The sequence below is a fragment of the Lithobates pipiens genome, unplaced genomic scaffold, assembly GCF_037356315.1.
Source record: "Lithobates pipiens isolate NorthernLeopardFrog02 unplaced genomic scaffold, aLitPip1_a1.2 Scaffold_19, whole genome shotgun sequence".
In the NCBI taxonomy this organism is placed as follows: domain Eukaryota; kingdom Metazoa; phylum Chordata; class Amphibia; order Anura; family Ranidae; genus Lithobates; species Lithobates pipiens.
In genome coordinates, this window is record NW_027507764.1 from 597,918,980 (window position 1) to 597,943,209 (window position 24,230).

The following is a 24,230-nucleotide window of genomic DNA, read 5'->3' on the forward strand; positions in this document are numbered from 1 at the left end:
GCTGCTTTCCCAGTTCCCAGCCCCTCCCTCAGGTCCCAGGTCCTCCCTCAACTCCTAACTCCTCTTCCACTTTCCAGCTTCACCCTCCATCAGTTCCCAGTTAATACCTCAGTTCTCAGCTCCACCTTCAGGACCGAACCATTCTTTCAGTTTCAAGCTCCTCCCTCAATTCTCAGCTCCTTCTTTATTTCCCAGCTCCTCTCTCAGTTTCCAGCACCCACCTCAGTTCTCATCTCCAACTTCAGGACCTCTCAATTCTTTCAGTTTCCAGCTCCTCCCTCAGTTCTCGGCTCAACCTTCAGGACCTAGTCATTCTTTCAGTCTCCAGCTCCTCTCTCAGTTCTCAGCTCCTCTCTCAGTTCTCAGCTCCTCCCCCGAGTTCTCAGCTCAACCTTCAGGACCTAGTCATTCTTTCAGTCTCCAGCTCCTCTCTCAGTTCCCAGCTCCTCCCCTCAGATCCCAGCTCCTCCCCTCAGTTCCCAGCTCCTCCCCTCAGTTCCCAGCTCCTCTCTCAGTTCCCAGCTCAACCTTCAGGACCTAGTCATTCTTTCAGTTCCCAGCTCCTCCCCTCAGTTCCCAGCTCCTCCCTCAGTTCTCAGCTCAACCTTCAGGACCTAGTCATTCTTTCAGTCTCCAGCTCCTCTCTCAGTTCCCAGCTCCTCTCTCAGCTCTCAGCTCCTCCCCTCAGTTCCCAGCTCCTCTCTCAGTTCCCAGCTCCTCCCCTCAGTTCCCAGCTCCTCCCCTCAGTTCCCAGCTCCTCCCCTCAGTTCCCAGCTCCTCCCTCAGTTCCCAGCTCCTCTCTCAGTTCCCAGCTCCTCCCCTCAGTTCCCAGCTCCTCCCCTCAGTTCCCAGCTCCTCCCCTCAGTTCCCAGCTCCTCCCTCAGTTCCCAGCTCCTCTCTCAGTTCTCAGCTCCTCTCTCAGTTCTCAGCTCCTCTCTCAGTTCCCAGCTCCTCTCTCAGTTCCCAGCTCCTCCCCTCAGTTCCCAGCTCCTCCCCTCAGTTCCCAGCTCCTCCCCTCAGTTCCCAGCTCCTCCCTCAGTTCTTAGCTCAACCTTCAGGACCTAGTCATTCTTTCAGTTCCCAGCTCCTCCCCTTAGTTCCCAGATCCTCCCCTCAGTCCCCAGCTCCTCCCCTCAGTCCCCAGCTCCTGCCCCCCCCCCACATGTAAGGAACATAGATGATCCACTAACATGTTTGGAACGATATTGAGGCGCCCGGCGTCTGGTGGGTTGTTCTCTTTGTAGGAGGAGGCGGTCAGCTGCTTGTAGTGGATCCGTCCATCCTCCAGGCCCAGCGCTCCGTCACATGACGCTGTCATGGCGGATCACACATGTATAAGTCACACACAGATCTGTACAAATTTCCCCACACATTGAGATTATTGATCAATCGTTTACCTGGAGGTGTGGAAATCTCTCCCTCTGGGAATTTCGGCTGAGCGGTGCCTGCAGGTCCCTGTGAGAGAAAACAGAAACCCCGTGTGATGTGGGTGATATTTGCCCCAAGGCTGGGGGGAGGGGGGGGGTTGGGGATAAGTGGGGAAGGGGCGTGGATTACACATCATGTCACAGCCAATTGCCAGCATCCTGCTCACCTGTCCTGTGGCTTTGGTTGGTCTAGCTGAAGGGGTGGGAACAATCGGCCAATGAGGGCTTTCTCCTCCCACTGCGGTAGAGCTGCAGAGTAATAACGCAGATATAGGTCAGATGTCAGCCGTGGTGGATCAGACCCGGCTTTAGGGTTCAGGTTGTGCATCATCACCCATAGGGTCACCCCCCCCCCCCCCCCGTACATTGAACGTCCTTCTCATCTCACCTCCAGGTGGCGCTGGGCAGCGTTGTGGACACACAGCCAATCTCATCTGCCCCGTCAGCACAATCAGGGTGGCCGTCGCACCGTTGGGACGCCATAACGCAGTTACCGGAAGATTTACAGTAAAACTCCGAATTTCGACACCCCAATCTGGCGGGGGAGAGCGGGGAAGGGGCGGTGCCTGCGACACAAGACACACAGAACTGTTAACAGGACAATAAGTCAGCACATCGAGGGTTAAAAATGACCCATAACAACAAAAATCCTTTTAGGAGGATCAATACATAACCCGCTCAGCCAACCAATGGGAAGGGGAGGAATGATTACACCGGATCTTTAGGCCCTGATTGATCATCTCATATTTATCCCCTGATTGATGATCCCTGACTGATAATCTCTACGTCTAATCCCTGATTGGTGATCCCTGATTGGTGATCCCTGATTGGTGATCTCTACGTCTAATCCCTGATTGGTGATCCCTCACCGATAATCTCTATGTCTAATCCCTGATTGGTGATCCCTGATTGGTGATCCCTGACTGATAATCTCTACGTCTAATCCCTGATTGGTGATCCCTCACCGATAATCTCTATGTCTAATCCCTGATTGGTGATCCCTGATTGATTGGTGATCCCTGACTGATAATCTCTACATCTAATCCCTGATTGGTGATCCCTCACTGATAATCTCTACGTCTAATCCCTGATTGATGATCCCTGACTGATAATCTCTACGTCTAATCCCTGATTGGTGATCCCTGATTGGTGATCTCTACGTCTAATCCCTGATTGGTGATCCCTCACCGATAATCTCTATGTCTAATCCCTGATTGGTGATCCCTCACCGATAATCTCTATGTCTAATCCCTGATTGGTGATCCCTCACCGATAATCTCTATGTCTAATCCCTGATTGGTGATCCCTGATTGGTGATCCCTGACTGATAATCTCTACGTCTAATCCCTGATTGGTGATCCCTGAATTTAATTCTGGTTGATGATCTCTGACTGATGATCCGCAACTGAAAATATCTGATTGATGATTCCTTACTAATAATACCGATTGATGATCCCTGATTAATTATCCACGATTAATAATCTTTGATTGATGATCCCCGATTGGTAATCCCTGTTTTTTATCCCATGGTTGATGATCCTTAATTGATGATTCCTGACTGGTAATCATTGATTAATGATCTCTGACCAATGATCCCTAATTAAAAATATCTGATTGATGATTCCTAATAATAATACTGATTGATGATTTCTGATTGAAGATCCCTGATTGATTATTTCTGATTAATGACCTCTGATTGATAATCCCTGATTTTTAACTCTCGTTAATGGACCAGTTTTTTCCCCCTGGTTGATGATCCTTGATTGATGATTGACTGATAATCACTGATTGATGACCCCTGATCGATTATCCCTTATTAATGACCCCTGATTGATAATGACTGATTGATAATTACTGATTAATGACCCCTGAATGATAATTACTGATTGACAATTACTGATTAATGACCCCTGATTGATAATTACTGATTAATGAGTCCTGATTGATAATTACTGATTGATGAGCCCTGATTGATAATTACTGATTGATGAGCCCTGATTGGTAATTACTGATTGATGAGCCCTGATTGATAATGACTGATTGATAATTACTGATTAATGACCCCTGATTGATAATTACTGATCGATAATTACTGATTAATGACCCCTGATTGATAATTACTGATTAATGACCCCTGATTGATAATTACTGATTAATGACCCCTGATTGATAATTACTGATTGATGAGCCCTGATTGATAATTACTGATTGATGAGCCCTGATTGATAATTACTGATTGATGAGCCCTGATTGGTAATTACTGATTGATAATTACTGATTAATGACCCCTGATTGATAATTACTGATCGATAATTACTGATTAATGACCCCTGATTGATAATTACTGATCGATAATTACTGATTAATGACCCCTGATTGATAATTACTGATTAATGACCCCTGATTGATAATTACTGATCGATAATTACTGATTAATGACCCCTGATTGATAATTACTGATTGATGAGCCCTGATTGGTAATTACTGATTGATGACCCTTGTTTTATGAGCCCTGACTCATGGCCCTTGATTGATTATCCCTTATTAATGAGCCCGTATTGATAATCACATTGGACCCCATACCATGCAGTACAGATACAGGAATGAATGTTCCGGTCCGGACAAAATAAAAAAGACATATTTCCTGTATTTTGCATTGTAGGAACAATTCTGTATTTTCTGTCTCATTAAAAACACCAAAGTACAGAAATCTACCGGAGGATCTGCCAGAAATACATTTACATTCCTATTTCCTGCAGTGAGAACATTTCCTACATCTCCTCTGCTGCACCGACATCCCAGACCTGCCCAGTTCTCCTCTGCTGCACCGACATCCCAGACCTGCCCAGTTCTCCTCTGCTGCACCGACATCCCAGACCTGCCCAGTTCTCCTCTGCTGCACCGACATCCCAGACCTGCCCAGTTCTCCTCTGCTGCACCGACATCCCAGACCTGCCCAGTTCTCCTCTGCTGCACCGACATCCCAGACCTGCCCAGTTCTCCTCTGCTGCACCGACATCCCAGACCTGCCCAGTTCTCCTCTGCGGCACCGACATCCCATACCTGCCCAGTTCTCCTCTGCTGCACCGACATCCCAGACCTGCCCAGTTCTCTGCTGCACCGACATCCCAAACCTGCCCAGTTCTCCTCTGCTGCACCGACATCCCAGACCTGCCCAGTTCTCCTTATGTTATGTGGATGAAGGGAGGGGTTTTGGAGATTGGGGGAGGGGTCATGGAGATGGGGAGGGGCTATGAAGATGAAATGAGTGGGAGGGGTTATGTAGATGAGAAGGGGGAGGGGTCATGGAGATGGGGAGGGGCTATGAAGATGAAATGAGTGGGAGGGGTTATGTAGATGAGAAGGGGAGGGGCAGATCTGACAACACTACTTGGAGAGGAGAGGACCATGTTGTCAGAAGTCAGGAGCTCGGCGGATTTCTGGCAGATCACCGGACATTTAAAGTTTTCTCCGCGGATTGGGACACCGGACCCCCCAATTACCCCCATCCCCCCCACATTACCACAATAGATCTCGTCCGATTGGTCCCCGCAGTCGTTGATTCCATTGCACACAACTCCATGGGGTCCGGCCAGGACGCAGCGCCCATTGTGACACCGGAACTGACCGGGCCGGCACTGGTGTTGGGTGGGAACGGGTGTGGTGGGTCCGACAGACACTGTAATGGAGAAGAGAGGAACCTATCAGTGATCTCGGCATGCTGGGACTTGTAGTTCTCTCATACAGTCCGATATCTGCCGCGTTTACCTTCTCCGCAGCCCAGGAGCTCCAGGCGGAGGAATATTCGGCTGTGATAATGGTGGGGGAGGAGCCGCACATAGCGGGCGCTGACCGTCACATCGAAGCTCCGGGCCACCGGTGTGGAACCATCGAAATTCCCCCGGAAAACCTGCGTGAGGACAAAGACGGGATTAACTCCTCCCTTCCCAACCGCGAGCAACCGCCTCATAGACGTGCGCGCCCTCACTCCGAACCGAAATTTACATACATTTTACATTATTCGGAGATACGGAAGTATCCAAATTACAATGGAAACCAAATTCAACCAATCTGAATTTACAAAACAAAATTCGGACAAAATTCTACGAAAACAAGAATAGTATAATATAGAATAAAAAAAAATAAAAGAATAGAATCAAATAGAATAGAAAATACATAAATGTTATTATAATTAATTATAATAGAAAATATATAAATTCTAATATAATCAAATATAATAGAAATCAAAGGAATAGAATATAAAAGAATAGAAAATATTAAAATAGAAAATAAAAGAATATAATCAAATATAATAGAAAATACATCAACGTTATTATAATTAATTATAAGAGAAAATATATAAATATAAAAAATATATAAATGTTATTATAACATTTATATATTTTATATAATAGAAAATATATAAATTCTAATATAATCAAATATTATAGAAAATAAAGGAATAGAATAGAAAAGAATAGAAAATATTAAAATAGAAAATAAAAGAATAGAATCAAACATGATAGAAAATAGATAAATGTTATTATAATAGAAAATATATAAACATTATTATAATCAAATATAATAGAAAATAAAGAAATAGAATATAAAAGAATAGAAAATATTAAAATAGAAGATAAAAGAATAGAATCAAATATAATAGAAAATACATCAATGTTATTATAATTAATTATAATAGAAAATATATAAACGTTATTATAATCAAATATAATAGAAAATATATAAATATATAATTGTTATTATAACATTTATATATTTTATATAATAGAAAATATATAAATTCTAATATAATCAAATATAATAGAAATCAAAGGAATAGAATATAAAAGAATAGAAAATATTAAAATAGAAAATAAAAGAATATAATCAAATATAATAGAAAATACATCAATGTTATTATAATTAATTATAATAGAAAATATGTAAATGTTATTCTAAACAAATATGATAGAAAATATATAAATATAAAAAAATATATAAATGTTCTTATAACATTTATATATTTTATATAATAGAAAATCTATAAATTCTAATATAATCAAATATAATAGAAATCAAAGGAATAGAATATAAAAGAATAGAAAATATTAAAATAGAAAATAAAAGAATATAATCAAATATAATAGAAAATACATCAATGTTATTATAATTAATTATAATAGAAAATATATAAATGTTATTCTAAACAAATATGATAGAAAATATCTAAATATAAAAAATATATAAATGTTCTTATAACATTTATATATTTTATATAATAGAAAATATATAAATTATAATATAATAAAATATAATAGAAAATAAAGGAATAGAATATAAAAGAATAGAAAATATTAAAATAGAAAATAAAAGAATATAATCAAATATAAAATACATAAATGTTATTATAATTAATTATAATAGAAAATATATAAATATAAAAAGTATCTAAATGTTATTATAACATTTATATATTTTATACAATAGAAAATATATAAATTCTAATATAATAAAATATAATGGAATATAAAGGAATAGAATATAAAAGAATGGAAAATATTAAAATAGAAAATAAAAGAATATAATCAAATATAATAGAAAATACATAAATGTTATAATTAATTATAATAGAAAATATATAAATGTAAAAAATAAATGTTATTATAACATTTATATATTTTATATAATAGAAAATACATAAATGTTATTATAATTAATTATAATAGAAAATGTATAAACGTTATTATAATCAAATATAATAGAAAATATATAAATATAAAAAATATAGAAATGTTATTATAACATTTATATATTTTATATAATAGAAAATATATAAATTCTAATATAATAAAATATTATAGAAAATAAAGGAATAGAATAGAAAAGAATAGAAAATATTAAAATAGAAAATAAAAGAGTACAATTAAATATAATAGAAAATACATAAATGTTATTATAATTCATTATAATAGAAAATATATAAACATTATTATAATCAAATATAATAGAAAATATATAAATATAAAAAATAAATAAATGTTATTATAACTTTTATATATTTTATATAATAGAAAATATATAAATTCTAATATAATCAAATATAATAGAATATAAAGGAATAGAATATAAAATAATAGAAAATATTAAAATAGAAAATAAAAGAATATAATCAAATATAATAGAAAATATATAAATTTTATTATAATCAAATATAATAGAAAATAAAGGAATAGAATATAAAATAATAGAGTAAAACTGAACAAAATTGAACAGAGAAGAATAGAATAGAATACAAAAATAGAAAAAATAAATAAATAAAATATAAAAATAGAATAAACAAAAAAAAAAAAAGGAATATAGCCGTCTTCTGAAATTCAAATTTCGAATAGAATGAATTCAAATAGAATAGAAGAGAATAGAATAAAATAAAAAAAAGAATAGAATAAAATAGATAAGAATTTTTAGTAGAATAAATTTGTATTTGAATAGAATAAATTAGCATAGAATAGAAAATAATAGAATAGACCAGAATAGAATAGAGAATTGAAAAGAAAAAAAAAATAGTAAAAAAACAATATAATAGAATTCAATAGAAAAGAATAAAATAAAAAGAATATAACCATCATGTTTTCATTCTGCACACGTCTTGTATTTTCCGTATTATCTATGTGATCTTGTAGATCTTTGTTACCATTCTCTAAGCATGGAGTGCACTGTGTCGGTCACTTGCTGTATACAGCTGGCTCCAGCGGGGGGGCTGCTATCATTAATCATTAATACTTGGCCAATCAGCAGCTTTGGGAATATCTGGTGCATGCTGGGAGTGTTAATAAATATCTCAGGCCCTCCCTCTGGGGCTTGAACCTTGAGAGGATACATCGGAGACATCCTGGCCTTTAGAGCTGCTAGAATGTTCCCTCCCCGGAGGACCCCTTCAGATACCGGCCTCCATGGAGTGCTATTTTTGGGCCTCGAGGAAGAAGGTAGATTAGGATACTCCAGGATACTCTACGTCCTGCTCCATTGGCCATCACCAGCTTACCAATCATGGCGTCCCAACAAAGAGCATTCTTTATCTCACAGGCCCAGTGTGAATGTCTGTTAGTATTATGTGGCACAAACGGGATGCCCCCCGCTCCGCTAGGACCTTAATCATAGCGCCAACCTTTCCAAGCTGCCTGCCATGGAGTCTTCCTTCACACATTATGACATGTATGTTATATGTGGGTACACCCATCACATGTAACGTGTCTCACTGTACTGGCCAGGTCATGGGTGCTCCTCAGGATTGGCACTCACCTTAGTGTCTGATTGGGTGTCAGAGCTCCTCTCGGTGTAATTGGACCAGTGTTCCCCGTCATCACTGAACTGGACTGAGAAGCTGCTGACATAGAAGTCGGAGGAACCGCCACCCTGCACTGCAATTCCTGGAACACGATGGAGAATGACATCACAATGAGAGTATATCCCAACGTATAGCTGTCTATTCAGGTACGGTCACACCGCCATATGACCAGAGGTATGTGCCTCTCCTCCCACCCTCTCTATACCAGGGGGCACTACAATGTGACCCGCTCTACAACAAAAGATACATCCCACCTGCTGATGGAAACAGGCGCCGGCTCTGCATGTAGGAAGGAGTCGAGGACAAGGCTGGACGGCCGCACTCTGTACGCACCTTTATTGAAGACGGTTTAGAAATTCTTCTGATACAAAGACATCAGAGGCACAGGATCAATGAAAAGGTGACACCACTAAGGGGTGCCTAGTCATAGACCCGCTCTGGTGCCGTGTCCCGGGTCATGCCCACACACATGGTTGCCCTCTGCTGAAGTCTGTGGGTGGCTCTGAGGGAGATTGTGGAATGGATCATACACAGAAATCACTCCAGATGTACACAATACAGTCCAGGGGAGGTGAGCCACAATGATCTGGAACAAACCCCGGGTCGTCTGCCATCATTCAAGATACCTGTGAGGTTCCTGGGCTCCAGCAAGTGATCCAAAATAATCTGGACCAAGTCCTGGATCACCAGAACCAGTTCAGAAATCTGTGAGGTTCCTGGGCTCCTACAGGTGATCTACAATGATCTGGATGGAAGCCTGGATCACCTGACACCAGTCCAGATACCTGCGGGGTTCCTGGGCTCCTGCAGGTGTTCCATGATGATCTTGACCAAGTCCTGGATCATTTGATAACAGTCCAGATACCTGTGAGGTCCCTGGGCTCCTGAAGGTGATCTACAATGATCTGGAACACATTTTGGATCACCTGACACCAGTCAGATACCTGTGAGGTCCCTTGGCTTCTGCATGTGATCCACAATAATATGGAACAAACTTTTGATCACCTAATACCTTACTAGATACCTGTGATGCCCCTTGGCTCCTGCAGGTGTTCCCCAATGATCTTGACTCCTTGAATCCTGGATCACCTGACACCAGTCCAGATATCTGTGAGGTTCCTGGGTTCCTACAAGTGAACTACAATGATCTGGATGGAAGCCTGGATCACCTGACACCAGTCCAGATACCTATGAGGTTCCACAACTCCTGCAGGTGTTCCAAAATGATCTGGAACAAACACCAGATCGCCTAACAGCAGTCTAGATACCTGTGATGCCCCTTGGCCCCTGCAGGTGTTCCCCAATGATCTTGACCAAGTCTTGGATCACTTGATACCAGTCCAGATACCTGTGAGGTTCCTGGGCTCCTACAGGTGAACTACAATGATCTGGACGGAAGCCTGGATCACCTGACACCAGTCAGATACCTGTGAGGTCCCTTGGCTTCTGCATGTGATCCACAATAATATGGAACAAACTTTTGATCACCTAATACCTTACTAGATACCTGTGAGGCGCCTCAGCTCCTGCAGGTGTTCCCCAATGATCTTGACTCCTTGAATCCTGGATCACCTGACACCAGTCCAGATACCTGTGAGGTTCCACAACTCCTGCAGGTGTTCCAAAATGATCTGGAACAAACCCCAAATCGGCTAACAGCAGTCTAGATACCTGTGATGCCCCTTGGCCCCTGCAGGTGTTCCATGATGATCTTGACTAAGTCCTGGATCACTTGATACCAGTCCAGATACCTGTGAGGTTCCTGGGCTCCTGCAGGTGATCCACAATGATCTGGAGAATCCTGGATCACCCGATATCAGTTCAGATACTTGTGAGGTTCCACAACTCCTGCAGGTGATCCACAATGATCTTGACTCCTTGAATCCTGGATCACCTGACACCAGTCCAGATACCTGTGAGGTTCCACAACTCCTGCAGGTGTTCCAAAATGATCTGGAACAAACACCAGATCGCCTAACAGCAGTCTAGATACCTGTGATGCCCCTTGGCCCCTGCAGGTGTTCCCCAATGATCTTGACCAAGTCCTGGATCACTTGATACCAGTCCAGATACCTGTGAGGTTCCTGGGCTCATACAGGTGAACTACAATGATCTGGAGAATCCTGGATCACCCGATATCAGTTCAGATACTTGTGAGGTTCCACAACTCCTGCAGGTGATCCACAATGATCTGGGCCAAACCCTGGATGACCTGACACCAGTCCATATACCTGTGAGGTTCCTCACTGCATGCCGGTGATCCATAAAAGATCTGGAACAAAACCTGGATGATCTGACACCAGTCTAGATACCTGTGAGGTTCCTCGGCTCCTGCAGGTCAATCTGTAGATGGGGTGCCCTGGCCGGGTGATCTGGGTAATCGCTGTTCTGTGGGCTCCAGCCATGAAGTGCCGCCATCGGAGAGACTCGGTTGAGTTGGGCCGTGTACGCCGGATGATCAGCGAGTTCTGAGGAGGCTGTAAAGCTGTGCGGTGGGAGCCGGGAGATCCGGAGAGGTTTATAACATTCGTCTGTGAAGACAAGGGACAGACATGGTGAGAATCGGTGACCTGCCACTGGATATTACATGTAGAAGTAAGAAGATATTTACTGAATGTTCACAATTCAGAGCATGAAAAGATTGGCCCACGGACCTGAATGGGCGCCGAGCTGCCGGCAAATCTCTGATGGGCCCACGCAGTCTTGTGGTGTGGATGATCATCGTTCACCTCATGGACCATCAGAGAAGAATCACATCCAACTACCACCTCCAAGGAAGGAGAGGCCTTTAGAATGGAAGACCCCGCACTGTCTGGGAACCATCACTCTATAATGAGGAATCGCATCGCTTCTAACGCAGACACAACATGGTACATCCTGGCCTTATGGAACAGCCCAAGGATGGACGCAATGGTTTGATGGGCAGCCATGGTGTGTTTGGACCTGTGTGATTTGGATGATGTGCTGGTCTGTGCATGTGTGGGCCAAATCTCCCCTAAACCGCGTGTCTGGGGCGTGTTTGGGCAGTAGGAAAAGCAAAAGGATGGCAGGATTCCAAATTCTGAAATCTCAGAAGCGTGTGGGAATTACTAGGCTGCTCCACAACCTTTATGCCGCGTACACACCATCAGACTATCCGCCGGACTTTCCGAACGAGCGGACCTGCCCACACACAACCGGACTTTTCCTGCGCACTAGGTCCGCCGGACTTTTGAAATGAACGGACTTGCCCGCACACGGAGGAAAGTCCGTTCATTTTGAACGCGGCTCCAGGTAGACGGGACTAGCGAAGGAAATCAATGTCGCTGCCTTCGGCGGCAAGATTGGCACGTCGCTGGCCCCGTCACCTGGTATGGACCAGGCCGCGTGCCCTCAACATGGGGGGTGCTTTGGGAAAGGGGGGACCCTGCGGTCCCCCCACCCCAAAGCACCTTGTCCCCATGTTGATGAGGACAAGGGCCTCTTCCCGACAACCCTGGCCGTTGGTTGTCGGGGTCTGCGGCCGGGGGACTTATTGGAATCCAGGAGCCCCCTTTAATAAGGGGGCCCTCAGATACCGGCCCCCCACCCTATGTGAATGAGTATGGGGTACAATGTACCCCTACCCATTCATCTGGTGAAAAAAAAATGTAAATAAAACACAACACAAGGTTTTAAAATAATTTATTGCCCAGCTCCGGGGGTCTTCTTCCGCCTTGGGGGGTCTTCTCGCCGGACTCCTCCAATATCTTCTGCTCTTTTACTAGCGGAGGAGCCCGGCTTTCTTCTTCGTCGCCTTCCGGGGGTCTTCTTCCGACTTCGGGGGTCTTGTCCCCCTCTTTGGTTCTTCTTGCCGGGCCTCCGCTCCTTCTTCCAGCTCTTTAACTAGCAGTGGCCCAGTCTTCTGTCGCCGCCGCCTTCTCTTTTCTTCTTCTTCCTCTTCTTCCTTGAGATGTTGACTCAACGCTGTCTCTGGCCGCAATGACAGGGACGCGCTGTGCGAAGACTTATATAATGACAATGGGCGGGGTTACCGGGTGATGTCCCCGCCCCTTATGTTGTCACAGTCCCAGAGGGGGCATCACCCGGTGACCCCGCCCATTGTCCCTATATAAGTCGCTGCACACCGCATCCCGGTCATTACGGCCAGAGACAGCATCGAGTCAACATCTCAAGGAAGAAGAAGAGAAGAAGTAAAGAGAAGGCGGCGGCGGCGGCGACAGAAGACCGGGTCACCGCCTGTAAAAGAGCTGGAAGAAGGAGCGGAGGCCTGGCAAGAAGAACCGAAGAGGGGGACAAGACCCCCGAAGTCGGAAGAAGACCCCCGGATGGTGATGAAGAAGAAAGCCGGGCTCCTCCGCTAGTAAAAGAGCTAGCAAAAGAGCAGAAGATAGCGGAGGAGTCCGGTCGAGAAGACCCCCCAAGACGGAAGAAGACCCCCGGAGCTGTGCAATAAATTATTTTAAAACCTTGTGTTGTGTTTTCTTTACATTTTTTTCAGCAGGTGAATGGGTAGGGGTACGATGTACCCCATACTCATTCACATAGGGTGGGTGGCCAGTATCTGGGGGCCCCCTTATTAAAGGGGGCTCCCGGATTCCGATAAACCCCCTGCCCGCAGACCCCGACAACCAATGGCCAGGGTTGTCGGGAAGAGGCCCTTGTCCTCATCAACATGGGGACAAGGTGCTTTGGGGTGGGGGGGCCCCCTTCCCCAAAGCACCCCCCCATGTTGAGGGCACACAGCCTGGTACGGCTCAGGGGGGGGGGGGCGCTCACTTGTCTCTACCCCCTTTCCTGACCGGCTGGGTTGCGTGCTCGTATAAGGGTCTTATATGGTCCTTGAGGGGACCCCCACGCCGTTTTATCGGTGTAGGGCTTCCCCTTTAAGTCCATACCAGGTGACGGGGCCAGCGACGTGTCAATCTCACCGATGGAGGCGGCGACATTGACCTCCTTCGCTAGTCCCGGTTACCTGAAGCCACGTTCAAAATTAACTGACTTTTCTCCGTGTGCGGATAAGTCCGTTCATTTCAAAAGCCCGGCGGACCAGCACACACACGGCCCGATTGTCCGCCGGACTCCCAGTTCAGTGGACAATTTTTGAGTCAAAACTACTTTCTAAGTTCGCCGGACTTTTTGGAGAAAAAAAAGTCCGCCGGAGCCCACACAGGGGCGGATTGACCAAGTGCGCCGGATATTCTGATCGTGTGTACGCGGCATTAGAATGCGCCAGACTGCATGCACGCTAGTTTTGGGTGAGTCGTCCTCCGGTGGTGGCTGGTGGTATTGCAGGCTGTGATAACTGTTCCACAGCACTGTTCTGCCTCCCAAAAGAAGGTCTTTTCTCATTTCTCCTAGATCAATCCTCCCATCCTCCAGACGTCTAGTCACCAGGCAGTTAATGAAGTGTCAGATTCCATGCTTATCATATCATGAATTCACACAGATACATCACATGTCCTCTGTACTTACCTCCAGCAGTCGGCAGTGGGTAGGTAGTAAGCCCAGGGATGGGGATGGTGACCGGAAGGCCTGTAGGTTGCATGCTGGAACCTTCTGTCTTGTTTGGAGCTGAGGGAAGGAAATAGGTGTTCAATATCTATATCTATGGAAATATAACCAATATATACAAAGCTCTTTTTTGATTATTAATACTCCCAGGGTCCCACCAACTTCCCATAGGGTCCAACCACGTCCCCCTGGGGTCTCAGCAGCTCCCCCTGGGGTCCCTTCACATCCCTCTGGGTTCTTACCACTTCCCACTGTTCTTCCTCAGGGGTCCAACCACATCCCACTGGAGTCCCACCTCCTCCCCCAGAGGTCCAACCACATCCCACTGGAGTCCCGCCTCCATCCCTTGTTCTCCCCCAGGGGTCCAACCACATCCTCCTGAGGTCCCACTGGCTCCCCCTGGTTTCCCACCTCTGGGGTCCTTCCTCCTCCCCCTGTTTATCCCCAGGGGTCCAACCACACCCTCCTGGGGTCCCACCTCCTCCTACTGCCCTCCCCCAGGTGTCCGATCACATCCCCCTGGTTTCCCACCTCTGGGGTCCTTCCTCCTCCCCCTGTTTTTCCCCAGGGGTCCAACCACATCCCCCTGGGGTCCCACCTCCCTCTCCGTCCTTCCCCAGGGTCCAACCACATCCCCCAGAGGTCCAACCACATACCCCTGGGGTTGTATCTGCCCCCCCTTGTTTACCACCCCTGGGGTCCCACCTCCCCCCCCCTCCAGGGGTCCAACCACATCCTCCTGGGGTCCCAATTCCTCCCCTATTCTCCCCCAGAGATCCAAACACATCCTCCTGAGGTTCCACCTCCTCCCCCTGCTTTCCCACCCCTGGGGTCCCATCTTCTCCCCACAGGGTCCAACCACATCCCCCTGGGGTTCCACCTCCCCCTCCGTCCTTCCCCAGGATCCAACCACATCCCCCAGAGGTCCAACCACACACCCCTGGGGTTCTACGGCCCCCCTTGTTTACCACCCCTGGGGTCCCACCTCCCCCCCTCCAGGGGTCCAACCACATCCTCCTGGGGTCCCACCTCCTCCCCTATCCTCCCCCAGAGATCCAAACACATCCTCCTGAGGTTTCACCTCCTCCCCCTGCTTTCCCGCCCCTGGGGTCCCATCTCCTCCCCACAGGGTCAAACCACATCTCCCTGGGGTCCCACCTCCTCACACTGCCCTCCCCCTGGTTTCCCACCCCTGAGGTCCCACCCCCCTCGTCCTCCTCCAGGGGTCCAACCACATTCCCCAGAGGTCCAACCACACCCCCTGCTTAACCCCCCACCCCCTCCCCCTGCAGTTCCACCAACTTTCCCAGACCCCAGCAATCCGTGTATCTGTCTCTCCCACTCCTGTCAGCTGGCTTCCTCTGCAGGTCTAGTGACTGACTACAGAAAGTATAAAGTGATAATGTGTATTCCGTTCATTTATACCCAACTAATAAATCCAGCTGTGATCTCATATTTACTATTTATGTAGAAGGAGGCGGGGCCATTTATCATGGCGGTGGATGGACATTCACTCACCTGTCTCTGAACAATGGCAGCAGGTGTCCCCCGCGCCCTCCACCAGGAACTGACCCTGCAAGAGATGGAGCACAGGCTTGTGGGTGGAGAATGCTAACTGGTTGCTATGGGTTACTGCATGCATTATATAACGGATGATGACACCTCTACAGGCCGTACGGTACTATAGATCTCACCTTGGGGCACCCCACATTAGTGAACTGGCAGAATTGGGAGCATTGTACACTCAGGCTGGGCAGACATTGGCACACATGGCATTCTCCAGACCTCCAACGTTCACCGGTGCTGTATGTCTTCCCGTGGTGTGTACACGCCTCACACGGCTCCGTCTGACACCTGCAATTAAAGAGGGGAGATAATTCTGTCAGGGGGCAAAGAATACAGAGGGATCTGGAGGTACTATGCATCAACCGTACAACTACCCCCAACACCTCGCCCTGTACGGCCCCTCCTCTTACACTGACCCCTTGCCATGGTGGCACCTCCTCTCACACTGACTCCGCCTTGTGGTGGCCCCTCCTCTCACACAGACACATCACTGTGGTGGCCCCTCCTCTCACACTGACCACTCCCCATGGTGGCCCCTCCTCTCACACTGACCACTCCCCATGGTGGCTCCTCCTCTCACACAGACACATCACTGTGGTGGCCCCTCCTCTCACATTCACATATCACTGTGGTGGCCCCTCCTCTCACACAGACATCACTGTGGTGGCCCCTCCTCTCACACTGACCCCTCCCCATGGTGGCCCCTCCTCTCACACAGACACATCACTGTGGTGGCCCCTCCTCTCACACTGACCCCTCCCCATGGTGGCCCCTCCTCTCACACAGACATCACTGTGGTGGCCCCTCCTCTCACACTGACCCCTCCCCATGGTGGCTCCTCCTCTCACATTGACACCTCTCCATGGCGACACCTCCACTCACCTGCGGGCCTTCCGGTAGATTCCACGGCACTGCTTCCCATTGCCATGTTTGCTGGGATTGTTGGGGCTACGGAAAGACCACTGGATGCTCTGCACCCCACATGGGCCCAGACACTCACCCCAGGGTGACCAGGCCGACCAGCCACAGTTCACTACAAATACAGACGTACAATCATCATATACAGTGTATGGGGGATGGTTCCTGTAGACTCCCCCCTTACACGTACCCCACACCCTCTTACACGTACCCCACACCCTCTTACATGTACCCCACACCCTCTTACACGTACCCCACACCCTCTTACACGTACCCCACACCCTCTTACACGTACCCCACACCCTCTTACACGTACCCCACACCCCCTTACACGTACCCCACACCCTCTTACATGTACCCCACACCCCCTTACACGTACCCCACACCCTCTTACACGTACCCCACACCCTCTTACACGTACCCCACACCCTCTTACACGTACCCCACACCCCCTTACACGTACCCCACACCCCCTTACACGTACCCCACACCCTCTTACACGTACCCCACACCCTCTTACACGTACCCCACACCCTCTTACACGTACCCCACACCCTCTTACATGTACCCCACACCCTCTTACACGTACCCCACACCCTCTTACATGTACCCCACACCCCCTTACACGTACCCCACACCCTCTTACACGTACCCCACACCCTCTTACATGTACCCCACACCCTCTTACACGTACCCCACACCCTCTTACATGTACCCCACACCCCCTTACACGTACCCCACACCCTCTTACACGTACCCCACACCCTCTTACACGTACCCCACACCCTCTTACACGTACCCCACACCCCCTTACACGTACCCCACACCCCCTTACACGTACCCCACACCCTCTTACACGTACCCCACACCCTCTTACACGTACCCCACACCCTCTTACACGTACCCCACACCCTCTTACATGTACCCCACACCCTCTTACACGTACCCCACACCCTCTTACATGTACCCCACACCCCCTTACACGTACCCTGCACCCCCTTACACGCACCCCACACCCCCTTACATGTACCCCACACCCCCTTTACACGTACCCCACACCCCCTTACACGTACCCCGCACCCCCTTACACGTACCCCGCACCCCCTTACATGTATCCCACACCCCCTTACACGTACCCCGCACCCCCTTACACGTACCCCGCACCCCCTTACATGTATCCCACACCCCCTTACACTTACCCCACACCCTCTTACACGTACCCCACACCCTCTTACATGTACCCCACACCCTCTTACACGTACCCCGCACCCCCTTACACGTACCCCGCACCCCATTACACGTACCCCGCACCCCCTTACATGTACCCCGCACCCCCTTACACGTACCCCACACCCCTTACACGTACCTTGCACCCCCAACACATCAGTGATGTCACACTACCAGAAACTGCTACACAATGCAAGGAACTAAGAGACTACCACAGGACCCAACAAGAGAGTGTTCTATCCTGTTACCCAGGACCGGGACAAGGGGTGGGCAGGAGGGACGGCTGCCCTGGGCACTGTGGTTTTATGTGAGGGGGGGGGTGGAAGGGGAAATTGAGGGGGAGGGGATTTGTGTTGGGAGGATCAATTTGGGGGGTGGAATGGGGGGAATTGCTAAGAGTGGGGGGGGGGGATTTGTACTAGAAAGGGAGATTTGGGGGGGGGTTTGTGCTAGAAGAGGTGAAGGGGGAGGAGACTTGTGATAGGAGGGGAAAGTTTTGTTTGGAGGGGATTTATGCTAGGAGGGGAAATTTGAGGGGGGGGGGGAGCAGGATTTGCTTGGAAGGGCCATTTTTGATTGGGGGGATTTGTGCTAGGAGGGAATTTGAGGGGTGGATTTGTGCTAGGAGGGGGGATATGGAGTGGGGGGAGGGGATGTGTACTTAGAGGGGAAATTTGAGGAGTAGAGGATTTGTGCTAGGGGGGTGACTTTTTTGGTAGAGGGGCATTTGTGTTAGAGGGATTAGGGGGGGCAAAGATATGCGCTGCGAGGGGGGATTTCAGCAGGGGGGGGGGGGTAAGCATGCAGATTAGTGCTCAATATTTTTTTTTGGGGGGGGGGATTTTTGCTGACACGTAATGCTCATACATCTTGAGGGGTGTGCAGTTTGGCATGTTGCCCTGGGCTCCAGAGGACCTTGCCCTGGCACTGCCGCTACCCCCCAGCCCCCGGCAGTAGAGGGCACTTTGCTGAGCACTGACCGGTACACTCCGGGTTTGGCCGGCACTGTTTCATCTGACCCTCCTGGCAGGTGCAGATCTGACAGTTGGCTTTGACCAGTTGGCCGGGCCAGTAGGTGGCGCCCTCCACGTCACAGGGGCACTCCTCTGGACGCACACAGTGATTCATATTGTCCATCAGGAGCCCATCGGGGCACCAGCAGCCTGGAAGGAGAAATGAGGAGAGCGATGAGCAGCACAGAGGTGGCACCACACAGATCACAGGCGGCTCCTTTCATCGTCTTACCCGGAGCGCAGAGCTCATCGCCATGGCAGGTCCTCCTATTGGTCAGATCTGAGCAGGTCTGGGGACACGGGGCACACGGCTTATGCTGAAGATCGGCGGGACAAGGCGGAGACTCCGGGCAGCCATCTTGTCGACACACATCTGCAGGGAAATCACAAATCGTCATTCCCTCCCCCGCCTCTTACATGGAAGAGTCCAGATTCATATGAGAAATGTGGAAGGATTGTCCATCACTTGGGGTTCAGAAGATCTGATGGAGGAACCTCTCCGTGTGGACCAAACGGCCCGAGAACACGAGGAACGGAATCATTCTCCACAGAGAAGAGACGATGAACGGGATCACCATGCATGAAGATGAGGAGGAATATGATCACCATGCATGAAGATGAGGAGGAATATGATCACCATGGATGATGATGAGGAGGAATATGATCACCATGCATGAAGATGAGGAGGAATATGATCACCATGGATGAAGATGAGGAGGAATATGATCACCATGGATGATGATGAGGAGGAATATGATCACCATGCATGAAGATGAGGAGGAATATGATCACCATGGATGAAGATGAGGAGGAATATGATCACCATGGATGATGATGAGGAGGAATATGATCACCATGGATGATGATGAGGAGGAATATGATCACCATGCATGAAGATGAGGAGGAATATGATCACCATGGATGAAGATGAGGAGGAATATGATCACCATGGATGATGATGAGGAGGAATATGATCACCATGGATGATGATGAGGAGGAATATGATCACCATGGATGAAGATGAGGAGGAATATGATCACCATGGATGAAGATGAGGAGGAATATGATCACCATGCATGAAGATGAGGAGGAGGAATATGATCACCATGCATGAAGATGAGGAGGAATATGATCACCATGGATGAAGATGAGGAGGAATATGATCACCATGCATGAAGATGAGGAGGAGGAATATGATCACCATGCATGAAGATGAGGAGGAGGAATATGATCACCATGGATGATGATGAGGAGGAATATGATCACCATGGATGATGATGAGGAGGAATATGATCACCATGGATGATGATGAGGAGGAATATGATCAACATGCATGAAGATGAGGAGGAATATGATCACCATGGATGAAGATGAGGAGGAATATGATCACCATGGATGATGATGAGGAGGAATATGATCACCATGCATGAAGATGAGGAGGAATATGATCACCATGGATGAAGATGAGGAGGAATATGATCACCATGGATGATGATGAGGAGGAATATGATCACCATGCATGAAGATGAGGAGGAATATGATCACCATGGATGATAATGAGGAGGAATATGATCAACATGGATGATGATGAGGAGGAATATGATCAACATGCATGAAGATGAGGAGGAATATGATCACCATGGATGAAGATGAGGAGGAATATGATCACCATGGATGATGATGAGGAGGAATATGATCACCATGCATGAAGATGAGGAGGAATATGATCACCATGGATGAAGATGAGGAGGAATATGATCACCATGGATGATGATGAGGAGGAATATGATCACCATGCATGAAGATGAGGAGGAATATGATCACCATGGATGAAGATGAGGAGGAATATGATCACCATGGATGATGATGAGGAGGAATATGATCACCATGCATGAAGATGAGGAGGAATATGATCACCATGGATGAAGATGAGGAGGAATATGATCACCATGGATGATGATGAGGAGGAATATGATCACCATGGATGAAGATGAGGAGGAATATGATCACCATGGATGATGATGAGGAGGAATATGATCACCATGGATGAAGATGAGGAGGAATATGATCACCATGGATGAAGATGAGGAGGAATATGATCACCATGGATGATGATGAGGAGGAATATGATCACCATGGATGATGATGAGGAGGAATATGATCACCATGGATGATGATGAGGAGGAATATGATCACCATGCATGAAGATGAGGAGGAATATGATCACCATGGATGAAGATGAGGAGGAATATGATCACCATGGATGATGATGAGGAGGAATATGATCACCATGGATGAAGATGAGGAGGAATATGATCACCATGGATGATGATGAGGAGGAATATGATCACCATGGATGATGATGAGGAGGAATATGATCACCATGGATGAAGATGAGGAGGAATATGATCACCATGGATGAAGATGAGGAGGAATATGATCACCATGCATGAAGATGAGGAGGAGGAATATGATCACCATGGATGAAGATGAGGAGGAATATGATCACCATGGATGAAGATGAGGAGGAATATGATCACCATGGATGATGATGAGGAGGAATATGATCACCATGCATGAAGATGAGGAGGAATATGATCACCATGGATGAAGATGAGGAGGAATATGATCACCATGGATGATGATGAGGAGGAATATGATCACCATGGATGAAGATGAGGAGGAATATGATCACCATGGATGATGATGAGGAGGAATATGATCACCATGGATGATGATGAGGAGGAATATGATCACCATGGATGAAGATGAGGAGGAATATGATCACCATGGATGATGATGAGGAGGAATATGATCACCATGGATGAAGATGAGGAGGAATATGATCACCATGGATGATGATGAGGAGGAATATGATCACCATGGATGATGATGAGGAGGAATATGATCACCATGCATGAAGATGAGGAGGAATATGATCACCATGGATGAAGATGAGGAGGAATATGATCACCATGGATGATGATGAGGAGGAATATGATCACCATGGATGATGATGAGGAGGAATATGATCACCATGGATGAAGATGAGGAGGAATATGATCACCATGGATGATGATGAGGAGGAATATGATCACCATGGATGAAGATGAGGAGGAATATGATCACCATGGATGATGATGAGGAGGAATATGATCACCATGGATGATGATGAGGAGGAATATGATCACCATGCATGAAGATGAGGAGGAATATGATCACCATGGATGAAGATGAGGAGGAATATGATCACCATGGATGATGATGAGGAGGAATATGATCAACATGCATGAAGATGAGGAGGAATATGATCACCATGGATGATGATGAGGAGGAATATGATCACCATGGATGATGATGAGGAGGAATATGATCACCATGGATGAAGATGAGGAGGAATATGATCACCATGGATGAAGATGAGGAGGAATATGATCACCATGCATGAAGATGAGGAGGAGGAATATGATCACCATGGATGAAGATGAGGAGGAATATGATCACCATGGATGAAGATGAGGAGGAATATGATCACCATGCATGAAGATGAGGAGGAGGAATATGATCACCATGCATGAAGATGAGGAGGAGGAATATGATCACCATGGATGATGATGAGGAGGAATATGATCACCATGGATGATGATGAGGAGGAATATGATCACCATGGATGATGATGAGGAGGAATATGATCACCATGCATGAAGATGAGGAGGAATATGATCACCATGGATGAAGATGAGGAGGAATATGATCACCATGGATGATGATGAGGAGGAATATGATCACCATGGATGATGATGAGGAGGAATATGATCACCATGGATGAAGATGAGGAGGAATATGATCACCATGGATGAAGATGAGGAGGAATATGATCACCATGCATGAAGATGAGGAGGAGGAATATGATCACCATGGATGAAGATGAGGAGGAATATGATCACCATGGATGAAGATGAGGAGGAATATGATCACCATGCATGAAGATGAGGAGGAGGAATATGATCACCATGCATGAAGATGAGGAGGAGGAATATGATCACCATGGATGATGATGAGGAGGAATATGATCACCATGGATGATGATGAGGAGGAATATGATCACCATGGATGATGATGAGGAGGAATATGATCAACATGCATGAAGATGAGGAGGAATATGATCACCATGGATGAAGATGAGGAGGAATATGATCACCATGGATGATGATGAGGAGGAATATGATCACCATGCATGAAGATGAGGAGGAATATGATCACCATGGATGAAGATGAGGAGGAATATGATCACCATGGATGATGATGAGGAGGAATATGATCACCATGCATGAAGATGAGGAGGAATATGATCACCATGGATGATAATGAGGAGGAATATGATAACCATGGATGATGATGAGGAGGAATATGATCAACATGCATGAAGATGAGGAGGAATATGATCACCATGGATGAAGATGAGGAGGAATATGATCACCATGGATGATGATGAGGAGGAATATGATCACCATGCATGAAGATGAGGAGGAATATGATCACCATGGATGAAGATGAGGAGGAATATGATCACCATGGATGATGATGAGGAGGAATATGATCACCATGCATGAAGATGAGGAGGAATATGATCACCATGGATGAAGATGAGGAGGAATATGATCACCATGGATGATGATGAGGAGGAATATGATCACCATGGATGAAGATGAGGAGGAATATGATCACCATGCATGAAGATGAGGAGGAATATGATCACCATGGATGATGATGAGGAGGAATATGATCACCATGGATGATGATGATGATGATGATGATGAGGAATATGATCACCATGGATGAAGATGATGAGGAATATGATCACCATGGATGATGATGATGAGGAATATGATCACCATGGATGATGATGATGAGGAATATGATCACCATGGATGATGAGGAGGAGGAATATGATCACCATGGATGATGATGATGATGATGAGGAATATGATCACCATGGATGATGATGATGATGAGGAATATGATCACCATGGATGATGATGATGATGAGGAATATGATCACCATGGATGATGATGATGAGGAATATGATCACCATGGATGATGATGATGAGGAATATGATCACCATGGATGATGATGATGAGGAATATGATCACCATGGATGATGATGAGGAGGAATATGATCACCATGGATGAAGAAGATGAGCAATATGATCAACATGGATGATGATGATGAGGAATA

General features: G+C 46.4%; 1 protein-coding gene across 1 annotated transcript in view; it reads right to left on the reverse strand.

Moving 5' to 3' along the window:
* Positions 1-24,230, reverse strand: part of LOC143998145 (SCO-spondin-like) — a 296,161-nt gene that overhangs the window by 174,050 nt on the left and 97,881 nt on the right. The window contains exons 35-48 of the mRNA XM_077493885.1: positions 19,222-19,362; positions 18,957-19,139; positions 16,714-16,864; positions 15,960-16,119; positions 15,784-15,838; positions 14,227-14,325; positions 11,085-11,303; positions 8,727-8,854; positions 5,196-5,337; positions 4,951-5,106; positions 1,816-1,993; positions 1,595-1,676; positions 1,398-1,455; positions 1,191-1,311 (exon numbers count right to left, since the gene is read on the reverse strand). Of these exons, the coding sequence (XP_077350011.1) occupies positions 1,191-1,311; positions 1,398-1,455; positions 1,595-1,676; positions 1,816-1,993; positions 4,951-5,106; positions 5,196-5,337; positions 8,727-8,854; positions 11,085-11,303; positions 14,227-14,325; positions 15,784-15,838; positions 15,960-16,119; positions 16,714-16,864; positions 18,957-19,139; positions 19,222-19,362 (1,873 nt within the window). The remainder of the gene's footprint in view (positions 1-1,190; positions 1,312-1,397; positions 1,456-1,594; positions 1,677-1,815; positions 1,994-4,950; positions 5,107-5,195; positions 5,338-8,726; positions 8,855-11,084; positions 11,304-14,226; positions 14,326-15,783; positions 15,839-15,959; positions 16,120-16,713; positions 16,865-18,956; positions 19,140-19,221; positions 19,363-24,230) is intronic.